The sequence below is a fragment of the Equus przewalskii genome, chromosome 15 (assembly GCF_037783145.1).
Source record: "Equus przewalskii isolate Varuska chromosome 15, EquPr2, whole genome shotgun sequence".
In the NCBI taxonomy this organism is placed as follows: Eukaryota; Metazoa; Chordata; class Mammalia; order Perissodactyla; family Equidae; genus Equus; species Equus przewalskii.
Genome location: NC_091845.1, coordinates 26,877,815 through 26,891,217, shown reverse-complemented (window position 1 = coordinate 26,891,217; position 13,403 = coordinate 26,877,815). Strand labels below are relative to the sequence as shown.

Below are 13,403 nucleotides of genomic sequence, written 5' to 3'. Positions count from 1 at the left end.
TTTTATTACCACCCCAAATGGCAGTGGTGAGACAATCAGGTCACCCTTTTCTGCATTTGCCCTGCCCAGGAATCTACCACGAGTTTCACAGAGTGAAACGGAATTTCCCACGGCTCTGTCAAATGCATCACTGGCGACCTCTGTGAAGTGGTAAACAGGGCCAGTCCCACCAATGATGTCTCTAACACCTGGAAGGGAATGGAGGAGAGATTCCAAAAATTTCCTACATACTTTACCCCAAACAGCCCAAAAGTTAAAAGTGCCTCAGTCACTGGATGATTTTGTTTTGAAGTTTGTGAGCTCAAGAGCTAAAGAAATCTAAAACGGCTACTACAGGGAAAGTTGACGGCGATGGACCAACCTCAACTATATCTACCAGAGCCCTTTAAGGTCGCTTATGGTAGAGTGGGCCAGTACCAAAGACTTCAGCAACCCAGACAGAAATATGGCTCATTCAAAAGGAAGGGGATTCAAAGGTAGGTAATTGGGACTCATTTTCTTTTCCGTTGAGTGAGAGTCTTTGGATTTTGCGTTGAACAATATTCACAATGATTAGAAAGGGTAGCATCTCTTTTTAAGCTCTGCGTTTAGAAACGAAGGCTCCGTAGGGACTAGCGGGAGAGGGCAGTGCATTTATACATTGGGTCAGGAAGCCTAGTGTCACAGAGGAAGCCTCATTTTGCCATCACAAAAGTCTTAATTGTAACACGGAAAACCTTTCCTTTCCACCTGAAATTGAGTTTTAATGTGGCATATGATACTAAAATAAGCACTGATATTAAGTTGATATTTCAGTCTCAGAATTTTAGACATCACATGTCCCATGCAAATACTAACATTTCGGAAACTCAGGAGCACGTTCTTCAAGCTGATCTGTGGCCAGCGCTTTCTGTTCCCTTTCCCAGCGATTTTGGCTGCTGAGATGGGTACTCATTGTACTTCACCCACGTGTGGGCTCTTTAGCGTAACCATAAAACTGTCTTATACCTGATATTTCTTGCCAGTGGCAAAACCATAAAGACAGGCATGAAATACTCCAAACATAATACATTTTAATCTGGAAAGTCAGTGAGATGATTTATTTTCCAATTTCTTGGGGCTTTCTTCTTACCAGGTTCATGAGTAATAGCCCAGACACGTACAAGTGAGGTGTATTCATGAGGCCTGAGGCATCAAAGACCAAACTTCTGAACTTCCACGGACAAAATGAAATATTGCAGAGATTTCCACTTTCACTAAGAAATGAGAGTTAAATGGGGAAGCAATACAACCAAATAAATTTACTACCAGCCAAGATATTTAAAAACTTAAGAAGAGAAGTGTTCTTTTCATAATAGAAATTGCAGCATTTCTATTCGTAGGCCCTGGAGCAAAACTGCGTTTGTTAATTCTGTTCTACATAGATTGGGAATAAGGGTGGGGGGCGTGGGAGTGGGAGACACACTCTAGAGATTCAGAGACTACTTAGAGCTGGGCTTTTTACCTGAGGGGTTACGAGCCTCCTGAATTGTATTTCCATTGTTTGTTTTGTGTGTGTATATTTATGGTAGTAAATATTGGTGGCTTTATTAAAAGATTCTCAAACAATCACAAGCAAACACATAGACACAGACAATAGATTGGTGGTTACCAGAGGGGGAGGAAGGAAGAGGGAAAGGGGGAAAGAAGTTAAAGGGCTAGAATATTTTTTAAAATTTTTAAAAAAGAAGGTGGAGGTTTTCACAAACAGAATTTGGTCATGGCTTCTAATACGAGTTAATGTGAATTCTTGCTATTGCCTTCTGTACCAGGCTTTGGCTTAAAACCAAATGGGAAGTCAGAGAGCCAAGCTTTGAGGGGCTGGTGGGCCAGATGGCCTCCCTGTTCTCCCCTGAGATCTTGACTCCACATACCTGTGAAATGCCTGTGATCCATGTTGGGCGGGTCGAGGGGATCAAAGGAGGCAGGAGAAGGGAGGAGATGGAAAAACAGCCACACTGAAGGACAAGTAACAGTAAATTCCAGGTTTTGCCTGGCCTAAACACTTAAGGATATTTTAATCAATGTTTTCATAAGATGGAGTTTTAATTGTAAGAGATGATAAAGGACTAGGCCCATCACTCAGGTCACAGGGATTGACCTCAGTGGTTGCCAGTGATACAGTAAAGAGCACCAGACTGAGTTGTACAGCCTAGCTATGTGACCTTGAGGAAGCATCCTCGCCTCTCTGAGCCTTAGCTTTCCTCATCTGGGAAGTGGGGATAATATCCTATAAGACTGCTGTGAAAGACTGAATAAAATAAGATTATGTAAATAATAATAAATAAATAAATTCTGAGAGTATTTACGGCTCAAAGCTGAGACAAAGGCTGGACTCAAACTGTGCAGGAAATAGGAAGAAGAAAGCTTTTGGAGTTAACTACCTAGGCCAGGCAAAAGGATGTGGCCCCAGAAGAAATGGGATTCTGCAAGACTTAACTTTTCAAAGGCAATGTTAGAATGTGCAGCAGGAACTGATAGACCAGTGGTTCTGGCAGAGTTTGATGCTTTCAAAGCGGACAGTGAGGAGCAGTGAAATGTCTGTTGCCATGCACAGTCAGAGTTGAGCTGAGTTTTGCAACTTGGATATCAGCGGTCGATTAACTTTTTTCCTTCACATTTGCTGTAGTAGCTTGTCTGTATGTTATTTACATTAAACCTGATCTGCCTAACTTTCCCATGAGAGCTAAAAGTAATCATGTAGGCTTTACAGATCTGTGCAATATATCTTTTTGTAGGGGAAAAAATTAAAATTTAGTTATGTCTGTCCCATTCCCATTGTGCACACCAAAACTTGAGTTCATTATTTTACTTCACAATAGTCAAACATTTATTCTTAAACAAACAAAGATTCCAGGAGGGGTCCATGGGAGATTAATCTTAGCCCATAAATGATCTTCGAGTGAATACGAAATGGCACTCCTTCCTCAGGACACTTTACTGCCATCTGCTAGAAAGTTATTGTAATAACCATAAGCTACTAAAATGACTAAATGTGAATAGCGCCCCCTAGAAGTTGAGCACATACAGCTGGCAGAACTTATGTCCTGATCCCAGAAGGGAGGCTGCTGGCTCACAAGGTCTCCCTTGCCTTTTACATTTTTCCCACACAGATCTGATCCACATGGTAATACAAGCTATCACTTATTGAATGTTTCATTAGGTTCCAAACCTGTAAATTATTTCCTTTTATTTGCACATTTCTGAGAATAATACACCCATTTTCAAATGAGAAAACCCAAGCTTGTAGAGGTTAAATAACATGCCCAAGATCACACAGCTAGGCAGTGTGGTGCTAGGTTCAACCGAGACTATTTAACTCCAGTGCTGGGCTCTTACTGAACTACGTTCCGTGTATAATTACAGAGAAGCTGGATGATTTAGGTCCAGTTTAGAACAGTGTTATCCTGGAGGATAATAGACATGCTACTGGTGGTACTTGAGAGATTTTAGGTAGTATATGAAGAAAATTTTTTAATGGTTTGAATTTATTTACATCCACGTAAGAAATATATATTACGTATATAATAAACAGGACATAATGTAATATAAAAGCTAGGATTTCACTCAGAGAAATGAGGATTTATATTCACACAAAAACCTGTATACAAATGTTTATAGCAGGTTTTTTCATAATAGCCCCAAACTGGAAACAACCCAAATGTCCTCCAATGAGTGAATGGTTAGAAAAAGTGTGGTACATTCACATCATGGAATATTACTCAGCAATCAAAAAGGAACAAATTATTGATACACATGACAACTTGGATGAATCTCCAGGGAATTATGCTAAGTGAAAAAAGTAAATCCCAAAAGGTTATATACTGTGTGATTCCATTTATGTAACATTCTTCAAAGGACATAAGTAACACACCTGGACGACAGCTTAGTGGTTGCCGAGGGTTAAGGAAAAGGTAGGGATGAGTGGGAAGTGGGTATGGCTATAGAAGACAAAGGACCCTTGTGATGATAGAAACGTTCTGTATCTTGACGGCATCAATGTCAGTATCCTGGTTGTGATAATGTATTATGGTTTTTCAAGAGGTTACCATTGGGGTGAACTGTGTCAAGAATACACAGAGGATCTCCCTGTATTATTTCTTACAGCTGTATGTGGAACTATAATTATCTCAAAATAAAGTTTAATTTTTAAAAATCCCTGAGATTTTATGGATATTATTGCTCTGGATAAGACTAACAAAAAACAGTTAATTGAGGAAGAATACTAGGTAAATAATGGTGTCATGGAATGGGGGATGTTCACTCTAGCACAGAGGATAACAACACAAATCTTGGGATCAGATTGTCTGGGCATAAGTTATTTAATCTTTCCAAGCTTTAATTTCTTATTTGTAAAATAGAGATGACAGTATGAGGGTTAAGTTACATAATACGTATGAAGAACTTATTAAGTGTTTACCGCATAGAAAGCTATTAAGAAAGGTTATCTATTTTTATTACTAAAATATGCCAAACGATGAAGATGGAATATGACTATTTGGAATTTGGGAAATATGAGCTTAGAGTTACTCTGTCTAAATGAATGTTCTATGTAAATACAGCGTTTATGGGACATTGGAGACTATATATATATATATATATATATTTTTTTTTTTTTTTTTTGAGGAAGATTAGCCCTGAGCTAACTGCTGCCAATCCTCCTCTTTTTGCTGAGAAAGACTGGCCCTGAGCTAATACCTGTGCCCATCTTCCTCTACTTTATATGTGGGACGCCTGCCAGAGCATAGCATGCCAAGCTGTGCCATGTCCACCCCCAGGATCTGAACCGGCAAACCCCAGGCTGCCAAAGCGAAATGTGCACACTTAACTGCTGAGCCACTGGGCCAGCCCTAAGAGACTATATTCTTTATTAACTACACTAGCAGACTCTCATCACGCATCACTGTAGCCTTGGAGCCCCCAGATTCAGCAAAAACTATCTCAAATCATCATTGAAATAAGATTGCCTATTTGCCAAATGAGGTAATATATTCTAACAGTCATAAACCAGGATTAAAATCTGCATTCTATGCTTGGCCAATTAATTTAACCTCTCAATGTCTCAGTTTACTCACTAGCAAAATGAAGATAATAATATAACCTACCTGATATGAGGATTAAATGAGCTGGTGGCCAGAATGCACTTATTACAGGTTGGTGACAAAACACCAAGTAGTTGCTCTGGCTTCGTTTTCCTGTGATTTGATTCCTAGTCTTCAATTTTATTTTTGAGAATTATATAATTTGTTAACATTTGCAATGTGAATTTTAATGATTTAAATCATTCATTTCTAACTTTTCAATTTCCCTAATACAGATTATTTTTATTTTGTTTAGATGGCATAGAGCTGTGTCTATCAACTTAGTAAAACAAAATATATTGGTCCCCAAAGAAGAATCATCCAATGATAACGACATGGAATTTCATGAAAGCCAACAAAATCAGAAAAAAAATTGATGAAGAAAGTGAAGACTGTTTGGGGGAGGATGCTGTCACGCAAGTATAGAAGCAAGCCAGCAAGTCCCAGCAGAGCAGGCTCTACCAGCCACAGGGAAACCCTCCTTTCCAACACGCAGAGTCTTCTTCCTAGGCTTGTCAAGGAGCTCCCATCGCCCAAGTTATTTACCAAACCAAGAATGAGAAAGCTCTCACAGAATGGTAATCAAAGGCAGTATGTGGTTAAGCGTCAAGGCCAAGAGGAATAATGAAACTAGAATGGATTTTTTTTGCTACCCAAAGTATGGCATTTCCTGAGAGTTTGTCTGGAATGCAGAATCTGAGGCCCTACCCAGGTGTCCTGAGTCAGAATCTGCATTTTAGAAAGATCCCCAGGTGACTCGTATGTACATACATTTTGAGAAGCTCTGAATTAGATTGCCTTTGAGGTCCCTCCCAGTCCAAGTAATCAGTGATTTAATCAGTCAAAAGTCACTTTTTATTTAAATATATAAGCATACATAAGTATATATGTATATGCATATATACATACACACAGTAGAAAATCTAAAGTGGGATTTTTTTGTTTTGTTTCTGGAGAAAGTAGTGATGCGGCCTTTCAAATGGCTATTTCCAACAGTGGAGGGTGTGGTGAGAATTCTATGAATAAAATTTATGATGGTAAGTAACAAAGGACATTTTATTTTATTGTATCTACTTCCCATGTACTTTGTGGAAGAATCAACATTTGAACTGTTAACTTTAAGTCTTTCTTGCAATGTGGTAATGCTGTTTTGGGGCGTCCTATGAGTGATGAGTAACAATACCACTAATATTAGCATTCTCCTCTGTAGCTTTTTTAAACTGATAGACCTTATTTTTTTAGAGCAGTTTTAGGTTTACTGGAAAAATTGAGCAGAAAATACCGAGTTAGTTCCCATATGTCTCCTTACTCCACCCTCAGAGTTTCTTCTATTATTAACATCTTGCCTTAGTATGGTACATTTGTTACAACTGATGAACCAATATTGACATATCATTAACTAAAGTCCATAGTTTACATTAGGGTTCACCTTTTGCCCTGCAGAATTCTTTGGATTTGAAAAACTCATCATGTTGTATCATGTATCCACCATTACAATATCATACAGAATGACTTCACTGCCCTAAATATCCTGTGTACCTTTTTAACGTCCTTTACAGCACAGTATCAGGAAACATATACAGCCCTTATGTATATGTAGAGAATCCACATACAACCTCACATTTCACACAGGGATAAGGCTATAAACCTGGTAGATACTTTTTCCAGAAAAAAAAAACAAACCTGATGTCTTCCAGCTGACTGATTGCCCTTTCAAACACACTCTGTCTTCTGGAAAAAGGAGTCACTAATGCAAGCATCCAAGCATCTAGCAATTACCTGGTATGGATTGACCTATCTATTTCTGTTGAAAATAACAAAGAGGACATGCTTCTATACGGATGGGGCTGGAGTTGCAGAGTCCAGAAGGAAACAGAGGACGAAATTCCTCCTCCTCATCAGTGTGCATTGGCTTATTTTCATCCTAGTTGGAGTGCAAAATATCTACACTAAGATTTCTCCAGAAAACTTGCCCGTCCTCAGGCTGCAACTCAAATAATATGACCCTGTCTCAGCTGTGGCTCAAAGACAGTTGCTCTTCCCTGTTGACCCTCATAACATTTTTAAACAAATATTTGCTAAATACTTCCTGTACTCTAACCACACTATTAGGGATAGAGTAGCAGATAGAACAGACATGGTCCCTGTCCTCATGGAGTTATAGTATATAAGGACATTCCAACATTATGCAGATGATTACATCTGATGCAAAGCAGAAGCACAGGGCACTATGGAAACACATCTGTGTGCTCTATACTTTAGGGGAGAGGGCTCCAGAAAGAACTCCCTGAGGAAGGGCCAACTCACTTGAGACCGGAAGGACAGCTAGGGTCAGATAAGGAATGAGTGGGGATAACAGTTTCCCAGGAAGAGGGGAGAGCATACTCAAGTCCTGATATCCAGACAGCACTGGGCATATTTAAGAAATAAGAGTAATCCAGCCAGGGAGAGGCTAGTGAATAAAGTGGTAAGAGTATTGTAAACCACATTAAGAATTTTTAACTTTCTCCCAAGAGTGATAAGAAACCATCAAATACTTTCAAGCTGGAGATTTATATAATCTGATTTACATTTTAAAAAGCTAGCTCAGGCTGCAGAGTAGAGACTGGATTGGAGGAAGGCAAGAGCAGGTGCAGGAAGAACAATAAACAGGCTCTTACATTTGTTCACGCAAGGGATGATATTAGCTTCGGTTACTCATGGCAGCGGGGCTGGGGAGATAAAGGGAGAAACATTCATATGTAGAAGTTGTAAGATTTGGGAAAGAGCTGGACAGTGGAGAGTGGGAGAGAAGGAAGGGTCCCTGGGTTGACCACCTGCTTTGGAGGCGGAGCCACCATTCATTGAAATGAGGAGCCATGGCTCCCAGGGAAGTCCTCGACAGACCTCAAGCAGGACAAGATTTTAGGTGCTGCGCACAGTGTGAAGACACTGAAACACAGAGCAAATTGCAAACATCTTTTCCCCAGTGCTCCTGTCAATCTCTCCGAATACATCAAGGAAAAAGTCTCATTTCCTTCCTTTTTCTTTTTTAACAAAAAGGAGGGTGACCTCAAGTTTAGTGCCTTGTGCAGGCAATAACATGGTTTTATTTTTACCATATTAATCCTAATGCCTATTTTTGACACTGGTTTTCGACTTATGGTGTTTTAAGATTTCCTTTATAAATGCGTTTCTTGCATTAAGAATTGAACTGATATAAAGAAATATATTAAGGAGTCCAGGGTTCACATGGCTGCTGAAACATGGGAAAAACTATTAAGATGGTGTGTGAATGAGCCTTGAGCCACGTTGCTGGAGACTAGATTTCAACTTTGCTTCAATCAACAAGGAATACTCAAGGGGTCACCTTACACGTTAGATGGTTACTTTTTCTAATTCCACAGTAGTTAAAGGGAAAAGCAAAAAACTGAAGCCTCAAAGACAGAGAGGTCAACACCTTGTCAGGATGGGTTGGTGACTACTGAGGTCATGATCCCAAGAAAATGCAAATGTTCAGGAGAAAGTGTAAGATTCAGAAAAGCAAATCCATTTTTGATTTTTAACCGCAAAGAAAAAAAGCTACTGAGGCAGCATGGAATACCGTCTTTTCAGAATATTTTCTAATAGGAAGAATATGTCTATAATTGTGATCCTTACAGTTTCTTTTTTTTCCCCTCTCTAAGCGACTATACAACTTTATGTTGTAGAAGCAGAGACAGAGGAAATAACCCGAGGAAATACACCTCTCCAGGCCAGGAGAACCATCAAGAGGTTATCTGTGCCATCCCTTCCTTCAGGACTGCAAAGGTAAAATGCTACAAAAACTTGCCTCTAAAGACTTACACACAAGTCAGTATTTAAGCCTGTTGTAAAAGCCAACTTCTCCTAATAAAACCTTTAAATCTGCTACTTGTGTCTCCTTTCTAAGAATTTAGGCCACAGAAAGTGGCTTTCCAGATCTGATTCCCCTACTTTTGAGCTCGAACTCTTCAGCTTCTACTACAACCTGGGCAACAATGGAATTTTGAGTTTTATATTAATTTTTTTAACTGTTCAAATATTAAGTTAGTATATTAGCATCTGGCCTATCATGCATGCTAGCACTGCCCTCTAGAACTTTCTTCGAGGATGCAAGTGTACACTTGTCCAATATAGCAGCCATTAGCCACATGTATTGTATAGACAGTGCAGCATGAGACAATCCAGGACTCTCCAGTCGAAAGCTTGTTCTTATCTGTAGGTATGTAAATTTCAGCCTAAATTGCTCAGACTATTTTTTTAAATAGCCTGAACTATTAATATTATTTTAAGTATAACAAGTTTTTACTTAAAGCTGACTATGTTCCAGACCCTGTTCTAAATACTTTAAAAATATCAACTCAAATTATCCTTACAATGGCTCAGTACAGTAGGTAGTAATTCTATCATTCTTTTAGGGATGTCACTGAGAGGTTAAGTAATTTTCCCATATCAGTGGCAAAACCAGGCTTCAAACCCAGGAAGACCTGGCTCTAGAGTCCTACGCTTAATTATTCTGCTAGGTACTAATTGTACAGCCCAATATGGCAGCCAACAGCCATGTGTGACTATTTAAATTAATTAAATTAAGTAAAATTAAAAGTTCAGTCTTTCAATTGTACAATTACATTTCAATTGCTCAATAACCACATGTGGCTAGTGGCTGTTGTTTTAGATAGCACAGATAAAGAACATTTCCATGTTCACAGAAAGGTCTATTAAACAGCACTGCTCTAAAGCATCACTGTCAGAGTGCGCCAACGTTAGTTTTGAATTTTGCCTCTGGCGTGCTAGGTTCATATTCATTTTATTCCTATTATGTGTTGGGCAATTAATTTCTAGATTTGGGGCTATGAAGGACATGGTCCTGTTTTAAGGAATTTATAGTTTAATAGATGAGATAGACATTAAACCATGGCACTACAGAGCAGTGGGGAAGGATAACCTTTTGAGTAAGTAGCACTGGGACAAGTGGACATCCATATGGGGAAAACGATGAAATTTGATTCCTATTTCACACCACAAACAAAAATTAATTCCTGTTGGGTTAGAGATCTATGTGGAAAGGTAAAACCTTAAACCTTCTGAGGGGTAACAAAAATATCTTCATGACTTTAGTACAGAGAAAGACTTCTTAGAATACAAATATCACTGATCATAAAGGAAAGGATGGATACATTTGGCTATATTAAAATTAAGAATTTCTATTCATCAAAAGACATCAGATCAGGGGCTGGCCCAGTGGCGCAGTGGTTAAGTGCACACGTTCTGCTTCAGCAGCCCAGGGTTCGCTGGTTCGGATCCCAGGTGCAGACTTATGCACTGCTTGTCAAGCCATGCTGTGGCAGGCATCCCACAAATAAAGTGGAGAAAGATGGGCAAGGATGTTAGCTAAGGGCCAGTCTTCCTCAGCAAAAAGAGCAGGATTGGCAGATGTTAGCTCAGGGCTAATCTTCCTCAAAAAAAAGACATCAGATCAAAGATTATCAACTATCTATAGAAGAGTTTTGTATAGCTCTCAGAATCGTCTCAAAAACATTATTTGAATTGATTGCATTTAAAAATTAGAATATTTCAAATAAAAATCTGGATTTTCAGCTTTATTTTGAAAAATAGGAATATTTGGAAACTAGGCCCACAATTCCTCATGGCAACAGCGGGAGATATGCAGAGGCTGCCCCCTTTGCAGGAGGCACATTCTCTCCAGTTCACACCAGCCCTAAATGGTCCTGCTTTACCAAAGCTGCCTGGCCCCTCTGGGCATTTGACTTTAAAATAGTTGTATTCAAAAAACACGGAAATAACTTAGTGATTACCAAATGCAGTAAGCACTTTATAGGAGAAAGCACTGAGTTTTATGAGAGACAAAAAAGAGGAGCCCAACTTTAGATGGATTCGGAAGGTTCCACAAGTGACATTTGAGCCTGGGCAAGCTGGCAGGGCAAGTGGAGGTTCAGCAGGCTCATTTGTAAACTCCTTCATCAGGTAAAGGGTAGGACCCAGATCCAGTCCTATATCCTTCTTTGGGTAGGTCTCACAATAGTCCTATTGCTAATTACTAAGCACAAGGGGAAGGAAGAACGAACTCAATAAGAATAAAAAGGGCTTATTAGCCAGGAGCCATGACCTAGGGATGATTTCCAATAGCAACACTATTAGGACAGGTACTTGTAAGCAGCAAGCCAAGGATGGTAGGAAAAGTATCAGGCACGGGGCAAAAAGAACCCAGAGCTTTCTTTTTTATGTTTGGAGCTATGTCTGCCATGAAAATAAGGAGACCTGCAGATGAGAGACCAAATTAACAATTGGATCCAGTGATAATGAGCTTTCTGGGGCACTGGTCCACAACAGCCCCACACTCGGTGCTCAGCAGCTGCAAAGCCAATTTCTTCTTCTTCCCCTCACGAATGACCTGCTTTTTTCCTGACACTGTATATTCTTTCAGAACCAGACAATCTCATTTCTCCGCACCCTATAGATCTCTTCAAAGAGAGCTCTGGGCACAAAGGAGATACATGGGGCGTGGAGAATAATATGAATATGGTCTCCAATCCAACGTTGTTATGTGGCAAATGTTCAGTTTATAAGAGAATGTCCCAAGGGTAAGAATTCTTATCTAAGCGCCGTCATAGAAATAATGTTGGTACTGCCTAATCTGAGGTGTTTTTGCATTTTTATGATAGGTTCCGTATTCATCAAAAAAGAGAGCACACTTTGCAGCCCTTAGAAAAAGGAAACATAGAATGGAAAACATCCTCCAAAAATCAGATTTGACTGTAGGAAAGCTTCAAATGCAGGTGGTGGACAAAGGCTTTTATTTTTGTGTTTCAAAAGCATCACAGGGCCAGGCTTAACTGAATGCATAGTCCTGCTAGATAGCATAGATGTGGGACGAAACTAATGATTAGCATGAAGAAATAATGTTAGTGGGGGGCATTCTGAGAGTGGCTAAAGGATTGCTAAGGGCACCTAGGATGATGCTGTGTTCCTAATAATTATTAAGCGAATTCAATTAAAATGAAGGCATGCACATAGGCTTCGTTTGAGAAGAAATGAGATCATCTTTACCACTTGGTGGTAAATGTATGTTTTCAAGCTCTGTTTACTATGACTTGAATTAGAATAATACTTTGGGACTTGAAAAACGTCCAACAATCCTGAACTCCTCTCTTAGGAAAAACAACCATCCCTTTGGTTTTGACAAGGCTTTTAACACATGGCTTCATTTCTTTGTATCTGTCTGTCATAGGTGGATGACCTCATAGAAACGGTGACAGATAAATCCACGAAGTTATTGGCCCAAAGACATGCTGAGCTTCAACAGTGTGAGTTTCTAGGGGACGAAATTCTTCAGTCTTCTAAGCTGTTTCAGAGGATAGCCAAGAAAACCATGAGGAAGTATAAATTGAAAACTGTGTGTTTCCCATGTACCTGCTGCTGCTTCTGATTTTGTTCCTGATTACATAAAGGTTATCTTTATAAGGATTCTTATCTTCTGTTTTTTGAGGAAGATTAGCCCTGAGCTAACTGCTGCCAGTCCTCCTCTTTTTGCAGAGGAAGCCTGGCCCTGAGCTAACATCCATGCCCATCTTTCTCTACTTTATATGTGGGATGCCTACTACAGCATGGCTTGCCAAGCAGTGCCATGTCCGCCCCCGGGATCCGAACCGGTGAACCCCAGGCTGCCGAGAAGCGGAATGCGTGGACTTAACCGCTGTGCCACCAGGCCGGCCCCTTATAAGGATTCTTATCTTTTGATACATAATCCTGAATAAATGTCTCCAGTGAATTAATCAGTGGGGGGTGGTTTAGGATATTCTGCCCAACAGTCCTTAAAAAATGATCCTTTGTGAAAAACTGAGTTTTAATTCTGAGTCAATGTAAGCAATTTTTCCTTCATAATTCTTACTAATAATGGAAAATAGAAACATTTCTCAGAGCATAGAAATTCTGCGAAGAAATTTCTCCCATGATTTAGTAGATGAAATTAGAGGAAGCATTTAAAGGTATTATGACACTTTTAATATGAATACTACTGAGCTAATTTAAACTCTCATTTTAAAGATAAGAATTCTTATTAAAATTACAAAAATGTAACATTATTAAGATATGATTCATGCAAAGCGTCATGTTTCTGAACTAAAATAAATGGATAAGAATGGAACCTAACAAGTATTGAACATGTAATTCAATATTTAAGAAAATTACAAGTGATTCAGCCTTAGCTTAATTTTTGAAAAGATCACAGGGGCCGGCCTGTTGGCATAGTGGTTAAGTTTACGTGTTCCACTTCGGCGGCCTGGG

General features: G+C 39.4%; 1 protein-coding gene across 1 annotated transcript; it reads left to right on the top strand.

Moving 5' to 3' along the window:
• Positions 1-351: 351 nt before the first annotated feature.
• Positions 352-12,546, top strand: C15H3orf49 (chromosome 15 C3orf49 homolog). The gene is given in 7 exon segments (XM_070576389.1): positions 352-476; positions 5,356-5,471; positions 5,474-5,677; positions 8,765-8,888; positions 11,096-11,126; positions 11,783-11,896; positions 12,349-12,546. Coding segments are annotated over 7 exon segments (912 nt in total).
• Positions 12,547-13,403: the final 857 nt, after the last annotated feature.